At 41.6% G+C, this 20,978-nt stretch overlaps 4 protein-coding genes and 1 non-coding gene across 7 annotated transcripts; 3 read left to right on the top strand and 2 right to left on the bottom strand.

Annotated features, from left to right (window-relative positions):
* Positions 1-913: 913 nt before the first annotated feature.
* LOC115675759 (casein kinase II subunit alpha-2) lies at positions 914-7,480 on the bottom strand. Its single transcript, XM_030598522.2, has 10 exons — positions 7,257-7,480; positions 6,165-6,294; positions 5,208-5,402; positions 4,665-4,822; positions 3,639-3,729; positions 3,494-3,559; positions 2,733-2,815; positions 2,193-2,256; positions 2,000-2,068; positions 914-1,237 (listed from the first exon to the last, which is right to left on the bottom strand). Exons 1-10 carry the CDS (start codon positions 7,340-7,342, stop codon positions 1,178-1,180), a joined length of 1,002 nt encoding a protein of 333 aa, XP_030454382.1. The 5' UTR covers positions 7,343-7,480; the 3' UTR covers positions 914-1,177.
* Positions 7,481-9,613: 2,133 nt separating this feature from the next.
* Positions 9,614-12,191, top strand: LOC115675758 (uncharacterized). Of its 2 annotated transcripts, none has more exons than XM_056317129.1 (3): positions 9,614-10,032; positions 10,210-10,439; positions 11,718-12,191. In XM_056317129.1, exons 1-3 carry the CDS (start codon positions 9,629-9,631, stop codon positions 11,897-11,899), a joined length of 816 nt encoding a protein of 271 aa, XP_056173104.1. In that variant the 5' UTR covers positions 9,614-9,628; the 3' UTR covers positions 11,900-12,191. The 2 variants fall into 2 exon arrangements, with proteins under 2 accessions (XP_056173104.1, XP_030454381.2); XM_030598521.2 differs by having other exon boundaries at positions 10,207-10,439.
* A 2,558-nt stretch (positions 12,192-14,749) lies between these two features.
* LOC115675877 (40S ribosomal protein S29) lies at positions 14,750-16,349 on the top strand. Its single transcript, XM_030598665.2, has 3 exons — positions 14,750-14,909; positions 15,416-15,515; positions 16,048-16,349. Exons 1-3 carry the CDS (start codon positions 14,848-14,850, stop codon positions 16,054-16,056), a joined length of 171 nt encoding a protein of 56 aa, XP_030454525.1. The 5' UTR covers positions 14,750-14,847; the 3' UTR covers positions 16,057-16,349.
* Positions 16,350-17,022: 673 nt separating this feature from the next.
* Positions 17,023-17,095, bottom strand: TRNAA-CGC (transfer RNA alanine (anticodon CGC)). Its single transcript has one exon. It is a non-coding gene; the product is annotated as a tRNA-Ala (tRNA).
* Positions 17,096-17,294: 199 nt separating this feature from the next.
* Positions 17,295-19,464, top strand: LOC115675921 (uncharacterized). Of its 2 annotated transcripts, XM_056317134.1 has the most exons (4): positions 17,295-17,408; positions 17,551-17,673; positions 18,887-18,948; positions 19,077-19,464. In XM_056317134.1, the coding sequence occupies exons 2-4, from the start codon at positions 17,598-17,600 to the stop codon at positions 19,266-19,268; spliced, it is 330 nt and encodes a 109-aa protein (XP_056173109.1). In that variant the 5' UTR covers positions 17,295-17,408; positions 17,551-17,597; the 3' UTR covers positions 19,269-19,464. The 2 variants fall into 2 exon arrangements, with proteins under 2 accessions (XP_056173109.1, XP_030454595.2); XM_030598735.2 differs by lacking the exon at positions 17,295-17,408 and having other exon boundaries at positions 17,424-17,673.
* Positions 19,465-20,978: the final 1,514 nt, after the last annotated feature.

Here is a 20,978-nt window from a genome sequence, read left to right as displayed (position 1 = left end):
TTCTAAACCCTAAACCCCAATTTCCTCGGTCACCACCCGGTATTTGCTTTGTCATTCTTTATGATTGTATTAAGGTAATCCAATTCTATATCATAATATATTTTGATTCTATTTCTAGTCTAGTTTTATCCAAATATGAATTATTAAGTCTTCACTAACATTTTTATAATTAAATGAAACAAATTGAGAATAGAAATTTTGAGGATTGTACCAAACGCATTTCTGTTCCTTTTCTATTCTAGAAATAGAAATTTTGTGCAGTTACCAAACGCTCTCTTTTGCTCAGAAACTCGTCTATGAAATAGAAATAGAAAAAACTATTTCTGAACAGAAATTGTTTCTGGGAATAGAAACGTTACTAAACGCGCCCTTACCAAATGCCTTCAAATTTAAATGCTTAGAAATTATTCCCGAGCACGGAATAAAAAAGAATCATTTCTGAGCAGAATTAATTCTCGGACACAGAATCGTTACCATGCGCACCCTAAGTTATCAGCCTCCCAAGTAATATACCAATTTCGTCTTTCGAAGCGCAAGAAGAGAATTCATGAGGAGATTTATACGTCTGCTGTAGTATAGGGAAGAAGAAGCATCCATCTCCTATATCTGGAATAGGATACGATAGAAGATAGACCGGCAGGTTTCTGTTTAATCACGAGTGCTGCGGATGGTGAGTTCATACCAATAAACACGAAAAGGATTCTGTTCCCTCCGATGTCCACATCCACTTCAATAACCACGTCGTCTCGCGTTTTCAATCTTAATTGTGACGCTTGGAAACGAAAAAAGATGGAAAAGAGTCCTGTACAAACCCATGCCACCCCGGGACAAGCCTGGATAATGGAGTCTCATGGCAAACAATCAGTTTGGACTACATATCGGCGCCAAGTCAATGGCAAAACCAAGAGAAGAATCGTCCAAGCAGTGTTTTATATAGCACACAAATCAGGAAATCCAAAAATCAGCATTCGCCGTACATTTAATCTTGTCCGAACTGAATAACCACGGTTGTAAAATTCAAGGCACATTCTGCGGCCCCAGTTTAAGAACTGGAAACAATAAAATCAATTTATGGGGCAAAATTTGAAGCTATTCCTGGTCATAAAGATTCGAGTAAGACCGAAGGAAGCAGCCTGAACTAATACAGAGTACCACAGTTGACGACTCCCGGAGCGGTTTATTGTGTCCTCAGCCTGCTGTTCTCTGCCGATCGTACTTGGGAGAAGTATGGATGAGCCTGAAAAGGATGAATATGTTGACATGAGCCACTCTTCCAAACAATAAGAATGTACAGGGCTTCATGACTGACATTGCAAAGTGAAAGCCAACATTGGAAATTGCGAAATATAAAGAGCATTGGAAGTTAAACTGCTCACGCCTTGTTCATTCAAACCGTTTCTTGGCAAAGTTGCAAATGAGACGAAAAGGATATATTTCGAGACAAGACAATTTGAGCTAGCATATAACCCACATCCAATGATTTGAGAGCATAAGAAATTGGCAATGAGATAAAGAGGGGAAACTAATCTTATCCTCCAGTTTTATTTTTCTTTGTTTCACTATCTCGTGTCCTTGAAACGGAAGGAATTGAAAAGATCGAGTAGTGACACATATAGACTTGAGAACCTTATTCGCGGAAACACAGCAACACACTGGGGGACAGCCTGTATACATTTCTAAAATATTGACATAACCATTCTCTCTGAGTTTACCGTAGAGAATAAAGAATAATTTCGACAGAGGAAGCCATAGTCGACTATAGAGTTAGAGGATGACACAGTACGTTTAGCACAGCATTAAAAGGGATTCATGATATACTACTCTGTATGATCCAAATAATGAAGTCTTCACATAATTATCGTAAAGCAATAAAAGATACACAAAAGGCTTACTATTAGGTCCATGGTCCAAGAGGGACCGAATTTGCGGATGGCAATATATTAGGAATAGAAGAAATGATGAGTGATAGCACAAGGGGCAGTTTCGCCCAAAAACATACCATTGCTTCTCTTGCCGTAACCCTATCCTGATGGTCGTATCGGAGGAGCTTGTCAAGAAAATCAATAGCCTGAACATATTATGTGATCAAGAATGAACAATTATTAGAGGCATAGAAAAAGAAATACCAAGGAAGCTAATCAGAAATCCTTTTGGAGGTTTTCAAAAAAAACAACGTAAGGACAGAATTTAACCTCTGGAGAAACAAGATGCTGATTATCAGCATTAATGAATCTGGACCACGGTTTCCGGCTGTGCCTGCAATCACCAATTTATTGGGGTAAGATGCCACAAATAGAATCAACTTCTTAAGCATACTGTCCTGCCGGAACTGGAAAGCACATTGCCACTAACAGCTTCTTGAATGCACTGAAGTTTCAGTTCAGACTTTGGTTTTTAGAGAGCCTAATTCGATACATGCAAATTATCAGAGGATATAACTGTATCACTGACATCCTTCCCAACAACATAACCGACCCTCTTCAGAGGTTGCAGCCTCCAGTATATTCAGGAAGCATCATTGTCCAAAAACTGAGTTAAGCTCTGAGTTTTTTATTGCCCTATGCTCAGAGAAGGAGGATCTAGTTAGAGACTTGTTTGCAAGTGGAAATCCCTCCGAACAACTTGCTCCAACTCTACACACCAAAAGGCCATAGCTGACTATAAACTAAATATATGCGAGATAGAATGATTAGCTAGCATCTTAAGGAGTAAAAGAACAGAATATGGAGAACCTTCCGACAAGAGCTTCTAGCTGTGGATCAAGCTCCAAGTGGTATTTGTTCAGATATGCATTTAATTCATCTGTCCCAAGAACCTGCGGTGCAGTGCATATGCGACACAAACAGTTAGAAGGAAATCTCGAATACTAGTTTGGAAAGGGAAAGACACTGCCACTCTGAGATTATAGATGGTATGCTCATCACTCAAATCACAGTCCACTGCATTACATTGATATCTAACGTAGGCTGAGGCTCTAAGTATGTCATTTTATTAGCTTTTAATTGGTCAAACAAATTTTTAGTTTATATAGATATAATATCTTAATCAAACTGTGCTTGTACTCTTTAATTCAGATGGAATTGCACTTTAGCATTCAGCCATCTCAAAGGCAAAAGCAAGCATTTCCAGATGATAAGCAAATTCCGTTTTGCCCATTAAAAAGGGGTCAAAATTTGAGTCTTTGAAGATCGGCCGACTAGTGGTTTTAATATCCTCAATGATGTAATTCGGGGATATAATCATTAAGGCCACATATCCTACCAGTCTAACCCAAAGAAACAAAGAAAAGTTGAACTCATCAGGGTCATGCCTGGAAGCATGACCACAAAATCACGACAGAAGTTAGGACAACAAAGATTACCGCTTTTAACAATATAGCAACATGCTTATTTTCCTTATTCAGAAAGCTTCTCAGTAGCCAACTCCCAAACTTAACTCACCCACCAAACACATTCCAATTTCAATAATATTGGCCACATAGATTCCACATTACCTTGGCAATTTTGACAAGCTGGTCATGGTTGTCATGGCCGTAAAAGAACGGCTCCTTCCGAAATATCTGCAAGGATGTTTGAACACGTCAAAATTCGTTAAAAGAAATACTTCAAATGCTATTAAATTTTTCAGTACTATCGTACCATTCCTGCGAACATACACCCAAGGCTCCACATGTCCAAGGAATAATCATAGTCTTGGAGGTCAACAAGCAACTCCGGACCCTTAAAATATCTGAAAGACCATATCACTTAATTTTGTGCAAAGAGAACCATAGTAAAGGAATTCTCATACGACAATGCATTAATATTATACAACTGTAAGTCCAAAAATATATCAAGTAGAGCCTCTGAACAAACAGTATGAGGTTCATCCGAGACACCAAAAGGGGCATATTCATATACTCTAAATTACCACCGCATATCTGACATAGTTGAACAGAATCCAGTTTCAATAGTTAATATATTTCAGAAAAATCTTGGTACACTAACTGGATTATCGAAAACACAAAAAACAAGTAAAAAGTACAAACAAATATAAAAAGCAGAAAGCATGCCATGAGACAAATGAGGATTATTAACCAGGTCTCTCAAAAAATCATCCAAAATTTCCCGTCTCCACACAGAGATACGAGCCTGCAAATTGATAAGGATGATTATTAACCCTCAGAAAGAGTGCTTTCAAGTCGAACAAAAAGCAAGCTCCTTCAAAATCCTTAAATTGCCTTCATGGAGCCAGTTCTAACACATAAAGCCAACAATATTTCCAGAAATGAACAGCGTACCGGTCATTAAGGAAGTAATTCACAGAACACCCAACTAAAACACATGGCTCCACCTTACATGGAATAGTTAGATTCTTCAAGAGGGGAATGGGAGGGACGGCAGGAAATCAGTAGGCAATCAATTCATTACCATTAACTCCTTGACAAGAGAAGATCATTTCTCAAGGGAAACGCACCAGCTTGTGCCTTTAATATCTAAAAACTAAAATAAATGAAAGTTTCAGTTTATCTTATCATAGCAATAAAATCGTAATTGCTGATGTTACTATGGAAGGTGGCACATAACACGATCAGTTAATTTTTACTTTACATTCTTAGGAAGAAGGTATATCAGGCCCAACAAAATCAAATGTGCATATGACTCCATGGAATCCATGATCCTTACCTTGAAGCTACACGGACATTGTATTCTTTACCAGGATGGTAGAATTCAGCAAGTCCCCAATCAATCAAACGGAGCTTCCTCAATTCATGGTCAATCATAACATTGTGCGGCTTGACGTCTCGATGCATTATGCCTTGGGAATGGCAGTAATCCAATGCCTGAAATTACAACCAAGATACCTAAGTCTTTAATGTACACAGACAAAGTACTTCAATCTATGAATACTAAGGCTTGTTTGTTTAGAATTAAGTTTAAGCAAACGTACTTTTTTGCTTTCCCACCAAAATTAAGAATGTTATCCAAGTTTCAAAAAATTATGAACACAATATGTGTGAATCCATGAGTCAATATTTATATATTGTGAAAGTTCAAGTGTTTGGGATTAAAAAAAGTTAGAGGGCGTATGTCGCAAGATTTAGATTCATCAAAAAGTAAGTGATAAAAGTCTATCCAAACACACACTATTTTCATAGAAGATATATTATTCCTAGTAAAAGAGACACAAACCCAAGATGTTGATGCATCAATGAATAAGAATTGTACCTTAAGAAGCTCATATATGTAGTATCGTATGTCATAATCTGTTAGAGTGGGGTACAAAACTTTAAAATCTGTACTGTTCACATATTCAAAAATCAAGCTAGGGGTTTTCGAGTGCTGATCTCTGACAATATCAAGCAGCTTCACAATATTAGGGCCACCACAGAGATTCTGCAGTATTTTTATTTCTCTCTTGATCTGCAGAGATATAGACATACTGCCATATTAGAGCACAAGATGATAGCAGCAAATGCTAAAATGGCTACCAAAGTAAAAAAACTCAACGATGAGAAACCATGTAAAGTAGACGCATGAATCATACAAAAGGTAAATAGTAAATACAAGAAAGAGAAAGAGTTCATAAATCAATGAAGTATATATCTATTGTTAATTGATAGTCTTCTATAGCAGTCAAATACACTGAAATCGATAAATTACATGTTTGCTTACAACTCAATGTCCACACTGACATCAAATTATAAAGTCGCTACTGCCTAGGTACTCTCACAGGCAGCAAGACAGGTATACAAAACTTCCCAGCATCGTTAAATGCCAGGCATGGACAATAGTTTAACTATTGATATGATGCAACCGATCAAGAGGAGATCAATGAACAAATGCTTCAAGGTATGTGCAGAAAGCTATTTGTAGAATTTGAATTGTTCTGCAGATAGGACCTGCAGTTAGGATGTCAACATCTGTAGATATAGAAAGGCGATTATCAACATATCTTCTCCATCAATTCCATGTGGTGGAAGCACGATCAATGGTACACTATTTATGACGGAACTCCTGCCTAATTCATTGTTCAAACTCCAAAACTTCAAGCACAACCATGGAGTATTACATCAATTATACAGAAATGCGTGTTATAAAGAATGACCAACAGGCATTAGTCTGGCAACATAAATATCCATATTGCTAGGAAATCCGAGTGGAAGGAGTAATCGAAAGAGTTACCTTCTTTTTCTTAACAGGCTTGAGGATCTTGATGACGCATCTTTCATTATTCGTGACGTTAACACCTTCGAAAACCTCGCTATATTTTCCTCTCCCAATTTTTCTGACTACCTCATAGTCATCTTGATCTCTGGCCATGGGGACAAAGAAGAGCAGGAAAACTTAATTATAGATTGTTCAAATTTTCCACAAAATCAAAAACATTGAAAACACGCTTCAGCGTCACTAGACACAGAAGACAACATATGGCAAAGAGAACAGTACAACAAAAGCCAGATTTCTCATCCATTGCAACCAAGGAATAGCTGAAGACACCTAAGAGTCAGAATAATCAACAGCTCTTGCTAGTAGTCAACAAATATCCAGATCTCATAATCCACACCTTGTAAAAGATACTTAAATCTCAGAGAACTCCACTGAATCGATGACACAGAAGGAACTTTTAATTAAAAAAACAAAACCCATCGGAGCAAGCATTAACAAAAGACACATCACTGTCACATCACCCCTCGCTACAACCGTATCTGTCTTGCAACATCCAACTTTTCACTGTCATCAAACCATGTAGCATGCATCGTAGAGAAACTTCAGCTGAACCAGATCATCGAACATAAAGGTTCAAAATTGATATGCTCGAGCTTTGTCTCAGCACGACTAGCTCGGTCAAGCTAAAAACACTAGCCGACCAAACTCTCACCGCGCATCCACCAGCTAAAATTCCACAGCATGCGTCAACATCAAGACAACATCAACCTCGTTGCCAAATGACTCGCATCTCTACAGAAACGATTTTTAGCAACCCAAGACGATCACAACGACCGCGCATTCCCTTCGCCGCACTCGCACGACCAAATTCAGCAAACCCCAGACCAAAGCAGCCGGAAGCAAAACACACCGAAACACAGCATCCAACCCTAACATAACCCAAACAGAAAAAGAAGCGAAACCCATCTCGAAAAACAAGAACTTCAACCGAAACCCACAAGGCATCGCAACCGAAACGCGCCCCGGCGAGCCGCCACCGACCAAACGAAAGAAGACAAGCAAGCAAGAAGAGCAGATCGGGGGGGGAGAGGGATTCCAGCGGTCTACCCCCATTGAACGGTGAGCGCCTCGTAGTCCCAGTAATCCCTGGGCCGGTGCACGTTAACGTCGGCGTACACTCGCGCCCTCGACATCGCGACCTCGAGCTCCGGCGGAAGGGGAAATCCTCCAGCCGTCGACGACGGAGACCAGGGGAGTCGCGACAGATCGTCGGCCCGAACCTAAAGCGGAAGATGCGACTACCGAGAGATTCCGAAGCTCGGTTTCTTGAAAATGGAAAAAACCAAAAAAGAAAAATGATTGAATCTAATCACCCCGTGCAAATTTTTTTTTTTAAGATTTCTTTCGTATTTTTTTTTTCTCCTTCGGGCTTTGCTTTTTCGCAGCTGAAAATATCTAACGCGGAATATAATCTATCCATCCGTGTCGTAGATAATGCTACGTCAGCAGCAACTGTTGACAGTTGGGGGGATTTAACTTGGAAATCACCGGCTTTTTGCAGGCAAGTGCTGGAGAAATTTAACCCACACGAGTATTTCCAATTTTAAATGAAAGGTAACTTCTTTTTTCTTTTTTTCGGGTACCGCTTTGGCCCGGCGAAATCAACCAACCGTGAAAAGGGATGTTGCAGTTTTGAAGATCCAAAGCTATTGCAGCTTATAAGAAATGGTTTTCATCTAGTTTTGAGGTGATTTTAAACCATACATCGTCGATCGTGTAAGTTACCACACTTCGCTTCGCAAAAATAATCACGTCATGGCATGATTACAGCCACAGACTATATTGAACCGGCTTCTGGATATCTAAAACATAGCCGTTTCTTTGTTATGCCGGGAAAACGAGTTATGCAGTTTTCGACTGTTGATGACCCTTTAAGAATCAATCAACAGAAAATTTTGGCGACCGTTAAAGTTTACACTAAAAGTTAGGGAATTAATTTGTTGCTTTTGAAAACCAAAAGCCATCGACAAGATTCATTTGAATTTCCACCACCGTCATCGTCTGTCCTGATCCCACGAACTTGTCCCTGCACAGGTGGACTCGAATTGGGCTCGAGGCTTCGGCCTATGGGCTTGGGGCTCAGCGCTTGGACCCGATAGCCCGACTTGAGCCTAAGGTAGCCACACCCAACCCCCCCCCCCCCCCCCCCCCCTGGTTTGCTTTTGGTTTGCCATGTCAGAGAGATATTCTAAGTAACTCTTCATGCTAGAGATATTGGTAATCAATTCTCGATTTGAGAATTCGGTAGTGCTCCCGTCCCGTGTTGTTCTTGGATGGCCTTCAGTTATAATTCTCTAATTGCTTTGGCGTATGAATTTCAGTAGTCAGGGTGAGTATCTAATCGTATCGCCGGTACTTTGACAATCACCATTGGTTATGACTCGATGCAAATTATATTGGCTGGTGATGTTTTGCTTATCAGTATGCTTCTCTTTTCCAAAAAAGGTAAAGAAAGAAAAACTACATTCCATGACGAGGATGAATTGCACTGTCAAAAGGAGACATTTTATTGAACTGTCGTACAATATGTCCATGCATTGTTTACAGAATCTAAACAAAAATAATAGATAATGGAAAACAAACAAACTAAATCCATAAGATTAAGTTTAGTGGGTTGTTTGCTCAATTTTTAAGAATCACAATTCGAGATTTGAATTGGGAATCCCACTTCTGTATTACATTTTACTTTGTTCAGGATGAAAAAATCTTCATCCCGTGATTTTCTCGAACCCCTTGCCACTTCACCCAAGGATAGAATTCACACGCAAGTACGTGGGTATTAATACTATCATGCTAACAAAGCCCCGTGATACCAAGAGAGGTCAAGTCACGAACAATCGAACTATGATGCTTTGATGTGAAGATCACGTAATTGTTCACTTTCGAAATTGGGGGCTTTTGCTTAGGTACGCTATAAATAGCCGTAATTAAAATTACACTGTAAAATAAGAATGGGCATCTCATCATATTTTTCTTGAAAAGTGCAAGAAAAAATATCTGCACAATCGGGCCATGATATGAAAAAGATATTAGTACGAGTTTATTATCTCAAGCATGTTTTAAATTTTTCTCTTTTGCCGATAATGTTAGGTGTTCGAGACTTTATCGGGACATGTAAAGCCCTACATCACGTGTGGCAACCCATTGTCACAGATATCCCTGGGGAACCCGAGTGTTAGCGACTGTGAAAGAATACCCAAGTGTCGGACATTGGAACTTAGATATCAGGCAAGGAGGATGAACACACTCACCACTCGCACAACTCTAATAATGTTCTTTAGCACGTCTTGATTGAGAACAACTTAAAGTACAGAAAACGATGGCATAAAGTAAAAGATTCGGATGTGTAGGAGTAACAAAACAATAAAATAACACGATTATTCATGTGAATTTGATGTTGATGCCATCGAAATTTCTCCATGCAAAGTGCCGATCGTTTTGCTGCATACACGACCACGGCACGGGGCGCAACGAGCCCGACACCCCCCTTTAGCGAGCCCATCGTCCGACCACCAGGACCCCCGCTGCCCGCACACGTGGGGCGAGCCGGGCGGGTCAACCGTCAACGTCCCCCGCCGAAAAAGGGAAGTCGCCATCAGCGCGACCCCGACCCCGAACCCCACAACGGTCGACACGTGGCGGTCAACCGAGCCACGATCTCGTCGAGGAGAGGGAGGGGTGAACCGACACAGCTTGTCGTCCTCTCTCTGTCTGTGTCGACACCAAGAACTCCTTCAGGGGGAGAGAGAGACAGAAGAGGAGGGGGAGGAGGACGAGGATGGTGGCCTCAACGTCAGTCGATCTGCAACCGTAGGGAGAGAAGGTATCTTCCTGCGAACAACAATCTTTCTTGTTCCGATCTTTTGCTAATTTAAGCAAATTTTCGTTGACGCCTTCAGTCCTCAGATTGCGGGATATACAATCTCTGATTCTGTTTCCACCTTGGTGCGCGCGCGTGCGTGCGTTGTTTCTTCTCATCCGTCATTTGTTTTTGTAGCAGCGAAAAGGTTTCGCCTTCCCCCCTCCTTCCCGTCTCTGTTTCTCTCCTCCTCCTCTGCGGCCCCGTCCCCCCGGAGGAGCAAGGACCGAAACAAGGCGCGAGGCTTCTTTCGAAACGACCCCTTTGCGCCGCCGTCCGGGGGATGAGAATGCCGTGCTGGGACAGATTCAAGCACCCTCTCAAGAATGTCTGGATCGGCCTCGCCACGCGTCTCCGGATGCGCAAGAGCGGTAATGTCTTTTTTTGATTCGATCTCTTCTTGGTTCTGTTCATGTTTTTTCCGGAAATGGGTGTAGGAGCATTGAGCGTGTCTGCTGTTTTTCGATCATTTCTTCCTGTGAAATTCTGGCGATTCGATCGGCGAAATCGGATATGCATTTAGGGATTGTGGATCGAACAAGATCGTTTCTTTTTTTTCTTGTTCCTGCATCCTATGATTATTTTCCTTGTTTTGTTGAGCATTGTTCAATCAGGGGATACTGTCGGCTGATGGCTAAACGAGGTATTGGCAGTGGCAGATTCATTTTAGGCTTATGCCCAGTTGGAGATTGTTGTTGCTGATAACCATTCTCGTTCTGCTTCGAAATACTTGTTTTCCGATCTCTGGTTTTCCTCTCGTTTTCTGATTTAGTGTTCATATTTTAACCCTTTTTCCATCAGAAATTTTTTGTGGACTACTGTCCTGATTAGAAAAAGGAGGGCGTGCTTGACGATATTTCGCTTTCTTTTATTTTTCTTTCCTTTTTTCCGGTGACGATATGAGTCTGGCTCCCTGTTGAATGTTATCTCTTTTATTCTGCTTTTGGCTAAACCTGTTAGGAGTTGGGTGTTCTCTTCTCACATCACAGAGTACGCTTATCAGCATCAAGCATAAGCTAGAGTGGCTGGTTGTTGTACCAACTTTTGATAATGTAGCTTCAGTCAAGCTACGACTAGTGCTGCAGTTGTTAATTCGTGATTTTTCTTGTGTTGAGTAGATTAAATGATGATAGCAATAAGCATGGTTATTTTATTATCGATAGGAAAGAAGACGTTGCTTGCTTGCGCTTTTATTTCGCTACTTGCTGTGCATTGAAGGCCACGATGATTTGTTATGGCGTGATGCTTTCATTTTGTTTCCATTCTGTCTTGAGTAGGATTTTCTTTTTCTTTCTGTTTTGTTTTTCTGATTTTCCTGGCAAAACCTAAGCTCACCAGGAGACTAATGTATATGAGTGGCAAAAAATGGGGATCCACCAAAAGCATTGTTTGAGCTAAGTTAGCTGAATTTGAACTCATGGAAGGACCATGTGATCTTAAGTGCTTCCACTTGCCTTAAGTTCTTTGGTGATCATCAATTGATTCCTTTTAACTACCTCAATCTTTTATGTTTTGTAAAGAAAATCTCCCTTACCATTTTCTTTCTGTCAGGTGCGCCAAGTTTCGCATAATTGCTTAATGGGTTAGTTTGATTCAAGCATTGTCTTTTTTAGGTGAGGCTTTGACACCTTTTCTTTTGGGAAATATAGGACTACTGAAGCTGCGACATGATGTGAGGAGGTGCGAGTACGATGATGTACATGTGATGTGGGAGATGTTGGAGAGAAACGAGAAGGAGATTGCCCAGTCGTCCAGGCGGATGAAGAAAAGATCGTTCTGGAGTATCTTTGGATGGGCTCGGTGTGCTCCATACCTTCGCCGCAGCTTTTGAGCGATACAACAGAATCACTTGCTCGCAAGCTTTTTCTGATAGCACACTGGCGAAGTATTTCTGAACAGATAAGCGGCCGACTAGAAATAAGAGAGGATCTCGCTACCATATACCAGAGTTTTCTTCTCACCATCTGTAGATATCAACAGTGCCTCCCGGATGGATTTAATCCATTCCTTCTGTTCCCCACTCGCCACGCTTGCGCTTCTATGAAATAAGTTAGCACCGTATATACTCCCTTGCTTGTACTAAATCGGAGATTATAATCTGCTATTTTACGTGTATATTACTAGACTGGTGCCTCATCTACTCTTTTTTCTCTCTTCCCTTCTCCTACTTGAGTTCTTGCCTTGGTCATATGCTTGAAAAGAACACCACCAGTCGCTGTTGCTTTGAGACCACACAAAGCCAAGGAATAGTTTCGTTAGCATTTTTCCCATCACCAATGCCTCTCAGTGGTCCTACTATCTGTTTATTGGGGTTTCCTTAGAGTTGATGCTTCAGTTGAAGACGTTCTGAAAACTAGGTTTCTGTCAAACGGGTCTATATCGAACGTAACGGTAATACTACTCGTCATATAGACAGTAGATTACATACCGGAAGAGAGTGTCGTCAATGCTCCAAAAAGCCAAAGGAGTTTGTCGGCTTTGTTTAGGTGGTCGGTCGTCCATATCGCTGTCGCGACATTATTAGCCAGAGAAGTCGGTGCAATTACCGGTTGAAAGCAATCATATCTTTAGGGAAGTTTGCTATGATATGGGGATGCACTACTCTTATCGGTTACTAGGTGAACCGCCCTTCAGGATGCATTTTGTCTTGTCTGGTTAAATTCCTAGGAACGGTAGGTTGGCAGGCCGGGATGATCCTTTACCTAAATCCATCCATTGACTTCATATTCTCTCCATAAGAATGGTCTCAGTCGACTATAATTGCATGATGAGCCAATTGTGTCGTTCGGTCAGCCAAATTACAATGAAACTACTTGTCGTAAGGAGTTGCAAAAGGCGCACACGGTAATGTATGGAATCGACATTTGGAAGATGGCGCGGTAGCTATCGGCCTTCTTCTTACTCGGTGGATGATGATGATCTCAGTTGAAAACGACCACCCTCGGTGGATGCTTTGATGTCTCAACCACCGGATCCGCCATTCCTCCTCTCTTGATCTCAACCAGCAGATTGTTTTGATTATTTGGTCGTCTATAGTTAAAAAATACACCTGTTCCATATGGTCGGTGCGGTGCGTTGTGGCGGGACCTGTCAAATGAGTGGGTTCGGGTCGAAAACTCAATCCAAATAGATTCATTTATCCCGTTTTAACCCATTTTTTCTTGCAATGCAAATGTAGTAACTTATACCCGACCTAACTCATATTACTAAAACACTAACATATTTAACCTAATTTAAGAAAACTCATACTCAAATTGAGGTGAAATTGTGGAGTGAGTGAGCCTAAGATCGAGTGAGGATAATGCAGATAGAGTCATAGAGGTGGGTTGAGTCTAAATAAATTGTAAACCTATTTATGTCTCATTTAACATCCGTATTATGTTTAAACTAATTTATGACCAATTAAAGATTATAACCATCTCGTATAACAACTTAACCCATTGATAGACCCATTTTTGACAGGTGTAGGTGTGGCGAACATTTTCGAGGGGAAGATTGTTGGGATTCAAGGAGCGTATGATTAAAGGAACCCAATATGCATGCCCCAGGAGCGAGCGACTGTCGAACCCATCGATGAGTGAAAAGAGAAGCATGGAATCGAACTGGAGACCTCTGACTCTTATACCAATTGGCGCTGAGAAGCGCAATTGTTTGTTTAAAAAATTATTGCATGTCTGGTTTGAAGACCCAATCATTCCATAGAATAATCATAAATTATGAGTCATGTTTAAAAAGTTGCAATTGTAAATAACATTATTTGGCTGTACATGTTTTAATAGCGCAAAATTATAATAAATGCAACTTCAATGTACATTAAAGTTTATTAGAAATTTCTCATTTAATCCCATTTCCACGACATTTTTTTTGTATTATCAAACAAATGAATTTCCATTCCATTTCATTCGCGCGAATTCACCAAACAAATATATTAAAACCATTATTCCATTTCATTGAGCCGTACCAAACATAACGTTACGGTCTGATGTCTTTCATATCTTATAACTTAAGTTCTATGGCATTTCCATTCATTATATATATAAAAATACATTTGTATACAATTTGCAGGAAAGGTGCCCTTGACACCTATCAAGCAATCTGATAAGGAAATAATTACAATCTTTGAAGCACCAGCTATTCTCATAATATGCATAATCGACGGTTGAAAATCGATTTTTTTTTTCTATTAGGTATATTAAACAAGCTAACTTGTTGATAACTCATATACATCCCCAATCAATCAAAGTTGAGTCCGATGAAGAAAGCGAAAATGACACGAGCAGTTCTTGAACTTTAACTTAAAGTGCAATGTGGTCCTTGAACTTTTAATTTGTTCGATGCAATCCCTAAACTTTAATTCAATGTGTAAGTTGGTCCATGAACTTTTAATTTGTTCGGTGTCATCGTTGAACTTTTGGTACATGTTCAATTTAGTCCTCAGGGACTACATTGAACATTTTCATATAGTTTAGGAATTACATTGAACATGTGCCAAAAGTTTAGGGACCACATTGAACATTAGGTTAAAAGTTCAGAGACTATATTGAACAAATTAAAAATTTATGAATCAAATTACATATTGGATCAAAGTTCATGAATTGTTTGTGTCATTATTTCATTAAGAAACAAATAGGGCTGAAAGGAGAAAGGGGCTAAAACTGGAGGGGCCAAATTGCAATTCTCCCGTTTTGCGGCGGTTCTGTCGTCTCTTTTGGCCGCAGAAAGTCCCAGGCACTCGAAGCCGCACGAACGAGCTAGGGTTCTGCAGGGGAAGGAGCAAGAATGGGGCATTCGAACGTGTGGAACTCGCACCCGAAGAGCTACGGTCCCGGCTCTCGCGCTTGGTACGTTGATCCTGCCTTTCTGGTTCGTGTCGTGCGCGCGATGTTGACGACAACGTTCGTGAATGAGAACCGAATCAAGCTGTCTGAATTGGTTCATTGCATCTGTTCCCGTCCGAGAATTTCGATTGCGTATTCGTTCCCTTCGTGGTGTGGTCGATCGTTCTTTCATAGTTCGAAAGAGGAACAGAATCGGGTCCTCGTGATGCGTTTCGTCAAGCCAAACCGGTGATGTTGTGCTGCTTTTTTCATGACTAACGCATCTGTCGAAGGAACCGGCACTGAATTTGCTCAAAAGTCTCTCGAGATGTTTAGCTCACCTGTGAACTTGATAGGAAAGACTTAGGGCTTTCTTAATCCGGTTAGTTAATCTAAAGTTCCGATTTTGTGTCGGTTTCTGGCCATATATGTGCTTTGATGGGCATTGGAGGCAAAATGGGATGATGCATGTGTATGGGGATGTTTGTGTGAATTGCCCTAACTCTTTAACATACTGTGGTTTTCTGCAGTCGCGTTTGTGGGAACCCTCATGGTTTGATCAGGAAGTACGGGCTGATGTGCTGCAGGCAGTGCTTCCGCAGCAATGCTAAGGAAATCGGCTTCATCAAGGTAATTCTTTTCTTTCCCAGCCCGGTTTCTGTTCCATAAGAGCTGACTTCGTGTAATCTCGTCGTATCATATGCTTGTTAGTTCCAATGCCATTTGCCGATAATCACTTCACCTCTAAGTAGGAATTCCATGTAATAGTCTTTCATGGATATAGTTCTCCTTACACTGTATTTTGGCTGCATTACTGTAGATTGCCAGTGAAAAAGTGAGTCTGGATTATTTTGGGTTGAGGGTGGTCCTTCGTGATTCTCCCTACCCAATGCTTTAGGATCTATTTATGCAATCAGCTCTTCTCTAATCTGATTAGTGAGACTTGTCTTCGTGGACTTTGATACCCGTTGAAAGAGCAAAGTTATCTAGACCTTCTCAGATTTGTGAGGGTTTTGCTTGCGCCATGAGTATGTGATGGTTTTTTGTAGATAAGTTTAAAAGGGCGAATCCTGTGCATTTGTATTTCTAGAGCAGTGATTGTTTTCCTCTGCATTTCCTTAAGTAGTTGAACAAAAGTCACACCATTGCTTCTGTGTTGCAGTATCGGTAATGGTTCGGAGGAGATGAATAAAATTTTTCCAAGGTCTTGCTCGAGGAGTAGCCCTTATGGCAGCCAATTGGTTTCCTCATGCGTGGAACGGCTCTGGAACCGTCGACATTCGAGCAAATTATGGAATGTTAACGACATTCTTTTGTTTCTTGCATTGGTACTTACCTTTTGGTCTATTTAAGGTCATGTTTGTCATCAAGATTTTGGCTGCGGTCTCTCTGGTCACCTTTGTGCTTAATGAATGACTGCTGCGAGAAAGCAGGAATACTGAATTGCTATTCTCGTTTCATGAATGTGCTGCGCTCTTAGGACTCGGTGAATTGAGTATTGTTACTAACTGATGGTAGAGATTCAAGAAATCGAGATAAACTGGCTAAGAGCCGATCCTGTCGATACAAAATTATGATAGGTGCGTCTCGACTCCCGTAACCAGAATGTGCTACTTGGCATACTATTTCGAAAGGGCGAGTGCTCTACGCATGAAGTCTCAAGTTTGGATGGTTAGCTGATAGTATGGTGTCAGTCCTCAGATATAATGAAAACATTTGCCTCAGACGGTGATGGAGCACGTCGCTTTACTAAATTCAATAGTTTGGTTTCCCTTTTCTTCGACGTCTACGGCTCTGCAAATTTGACCTGCTCTCTCTATGTGGTCCGTGCCTCTACTCTGCTCGATATCAGTAGCAAGAACACGTCTAGCCGGCAGTTCTCCATTTGAATTGCCCGTCTCCCCGAGTGCTAATTCTGTTCAATTTTTAGGACAAACAAAACCGATATGCAATGTTGCCGGGATCATAAGACCGTAGGCGCAATGTTGCCGCGGTGTCTCTAGCTCTGTAAAGGAGGGCAGCTTTGTCTCCTCGTTGTGACAACCTCCACAAAAACTGAACATCAAACAGAGCCAGTGCAACACCGTCCCCTCAAAGATCTCTGGTCCTGTCCGTGTAAGATAAAAGGTAAAACAAGTGGAGGTGCGGGGAATCGAACCCCGTGCCTCTCGCATGCGAAGCGAGCGCTCTACCATATGAGCTACACCCCCTTTGTGATGGAGTCGTCTAATTTATTTAATTCGTACCTTAATTATAGGTTTGCCGCCTAATTTAAAACGAATACTCGCTGCCGAATGGCTCGCATCCCACCGCGCCTATCTGCAGCGGAATTCAAGTCTCAACTACTCTGGTTCTGCGACCGAAATTTAATGCAACCCACACGCGGACGACCCACTTCCATTGTTGTGTTCTTCTTCACTCTCTCCTGTCGCCTGAGCTCGGACGACAAGCGTCATAAGCACAGTGTCCCTCGCTTTGATTGCATAAAGACGCGCGCCCACACGAGAACATCTTGGTGGTGAGGTGCGTGTCTTTATAACCATCAGGGAAAACAGTCCACCTTTTTCCTAAAGTCTTCACCGATTTTGATGGTGTTCTCTCTCTAGAATCTTGGGTCTTTTACTGAGGGAGAGGGAAGTTTCTGATCTGGGTTTTCAGTGTACAGGAGGAGGCTTTGCTTGGTTTGACTTCTTGAAAGGCACAATCTCAGCGATGAGGCTTTCAAGCTTCTGCTTTGTCTTCTTTCTGGTTGGGGCAGCTTTGACTTTCCTGGGTCTGTCATCCACCGGTAAGCAAAATCCGAGTCCTTTACGATAAAGTTTCCTTTTGGATGCATCTGTTCTTCACATACTGGAGCATATATTTCTTGGGGTTCTAATTTCAGGGTACTTTTGCTCTGCATGTCCTGCCCTTTTAGTTTCTTTGGGACTGGAATTGAGGATAACTCTTCCTCTTAATAGCAAAAACAGAAGAAAAACTAGACTAATTCACTGTGCTAGGGTGATTCTACGGTCTCTGAAAGTAGGAGTGAGTAAGATGGATCGCCCGAACCGGAACCGGACCGGACCAGACCGACCGGTTGGCCCGGTTCTAGGGAATATTGGTCCGATTCTTGGTTCTTAAAAGCGGAACCGGTTTCCGGGTGGTCCGGTTCCCGGTTCTAGGGTGGGAACCGGTTTCCGGGCGGTCCGGTTCCCGATTCTAGGGTAGTAGGAACCGGACTGACCGGACCGATAAATATATATTTTTCTAATTTGTTCATATATATATTTATTTACTTTTTAAAATTTTTGAAAAAAAATAGAAAGCTTAATCTAATTTCCCCAATTTCCTCTTACCTTTACCAATAAGTGATTGGTCCCATTGGAATCGGACCGGAACGGATCGGTCAGATCCAGTCCACGATCCTGGGACTAGCCAGTCCGGTCCCCGGTCCTAGAAACTGGGAACCGGTCCTCCCGGTCGGGTTCCCGGTTCTTGAGTTGGACCGGACCGGCAACCGATCAGCCCCTACCTGAAAGACTTTTCGATCGTTCGCATGTCATGCAACTGGGTCGGAATGACAACAAAGAGGACATTGCATGGTGCGTTACAACTAGGGAATGGTTCCATAACTGATCCTGTTTCAGTGGGGAGCAGTTCTTTTCTGCCAGTTTTATGGAAAAACAAATGTCTTGTTCATATCCAGGATATCGACTCTGAAAATTTGAATTGAGGTCGAAAGAACGCAATCATGTGTATTTAGTTGCTCGTGCTAGTCACATACAGATGATGCTAAGAAGAGCCTTTTTGTTTTTCTATTGAAACAAATGTATCTGTATAGCAAGGCATTAGGTAAGAATCATCTCTTTAGGTTTACTGTTTAAGGCCAGAATCATGAATCTCTCTAAAGAGATGAATCGACTGACTCACCAGAACCAATATCTAGCAAACTTTGCAGCACGAATTTAAATCTCCCGCGCGGATGATGCTGATCCACAGGTGACATTTCTTAATTACAGATGGAGTAAATTTTGCTGGCACTGGTATTTCGGCCACCCGAGCGACAAGCCGGAAGCTGAAGGTACATTCCCTAAGTTAACTGTGTATCCAAAACTTAAACAGTGTCTAGTTTTTCCATGAGGACTCCTTGATCGAATTCGTGATTAGCTCAAGACAGTTACAAAATTCTGCTGTTACATCAAATTGCAGGAAGATGGGCATAATCCTAGGACTTACGGGAACGGGAACACTGGGAAAGCAAATCTGGAGGATTACGGACCAATCGATCCGGCTCCAAACTCAAAGGGGTCGATAAGGCCTCGACCAATCGACCACGGCACTCCTCTTATACCATTCATACCAAAGCCTTCACCTCCTAGTCCAATCAAGGTTGGCGAGTGAGTTGTATCAGCCGAAGAAAGAGCTGTAGCTCTGTGCTGGGTTTGTGTATATGTTAGGGACATACGGAGGAATCTAGCGTGTGTTATCTAAAACATATCGTCCTGTGTAATTTTCACTAGGTAGTTTAAATATTATGACCATTATGTTGGCACGAGTATATTTTCATACCCTTTGATGTAAATAATGATCTCCAATAACATCGGGGGAGCCGCGTCCTTGATTTGTAGAAGCCGAGATGAGCAAGCGAGCGCCTGCTAGATAACATAATATCGCTGTCAGCTCACCAATGGACACGGCCTAGTTTCCTTGTTCCTTCTTAATATGATTGATTTGTAGAAGTACATAAACTTCATAGTAAAGCAAATCGAAGCAAAGCAAAGTCTAAAATATGACAAAACAAAGCCGAATAAGGATCAATAAAGCATTAGTAGGGGTTAAGTACTCGTTCCACAAGAACGAATTTGTCAAGCAAAATAAATTAGTGGCCGATTACTGGATTGGAGCACACGCCGAAAATCCCTTCTTCAATAGCTACGGCGTTGCCAGTTGGAGTGTGTGTCTAAGTCCGGCTTTCTCTTCGCTGCCATACGGAGACACCAAATAGTCGAATGAACAGAGTTCCAACATTTGGAAGAGCAAATTTTCGCGGTTCAACAAAACAACAGAGCTCTTGCAATCACCATTGCAATCGGGGGCGGAGGACTTGTACAGAGCTCTTGCAAGGACAGCTCTGATCTTTCTCTCTGCCGACCATGATCTTCAAACCAAGTAACAAACCAATAAAAAAGGAAAAAAAAAGGATGGAAGAAAATTCTTATAGCTTTGTCCCCTGATCGACCTGCGGAGAGAGCCTCATTCATCTATACAATATACAAAAGTTTCTATTAGCAGGCCACTGGTTTTGCAATGCGTACGCGCATACGTTTAGTCAAAATACGTCAATACAGCTATTTCCTGTGTAGCAACCCGGGAACGAAGCGTTCCCCGTGAATTTCTTACCCTTTTCTCCTTCGAAATTGAATATGTTGTTCGCGTTGTTGACTTCATCCTTCTCTCTCTCGAGCAAAGTTACGCGTGGATTGCGTTTGTCTCACGGAACACTCAAGAATTGGAAAATGTTTTTCCGAAAAAACGATTGCTCTTATTGTTCACAAAACTTAACGAAGGAAAAATAATTTCATCACCCGCAAAAATAGTTATGCATAGATAGTTGTCGATAACGACGACATTTTCCGTTGACTAAACGTTCTAAGCGATATAACCAATTATTTTCCGGAAAATATTTTCCAAATCTCGATTTTTTTTCGTGAAACAAGCGCACCAGTGGTAGGCCATCGCTTGCGATGCTGACTTCTGCATCCGCGCAAGCTCGTGCAGCAAGTAAGGATTTGGGCAGCGAATCGCATGGGTCGAGTAGATAATGCAATGCTCTGATACCATTTGTAGAGACCGAGTCGAGTCAGGCCTTACCAAATGAGTGCTTGAGGGGTAATCAATTTTTCCTCCTTTGAATGTGGGACTGGCCGGGGCTAATATGATGGGTCAATATGAGAAAATATGATTGGAACCTCGTTGGAAGTGGAGAGGCAATGACTTCATCTATTGCCCATATTGACTCACGATTCCCGTGGAAGGGTAAATAATTCTCAGAAATTTAATACTATCTTTTTCGTGTTTTTGTTCTGTTCCCCCGATTTCGTTCCCTGACCA

Source organism: Syzygium oleosum, unplaced genomic scaffold (genome assembly GCF_021117445.2).
Source record: "Syzygium oleosum isolate NSW1041296 unplaced genomic scaffold, Sole_v2.1 Sole_v2.13, whole genome shotgun sequence".
Taxonomy (NCBI): Eukaryota; Viridiplantae; Streptophyta; class Magnoliopsida; order Myrtales; family Myrtaceae; genus Syzygium; species Syzygium oleosum.
This window is presented reverse-complemented; position numbering and strand designations above follow the sequence as displayed.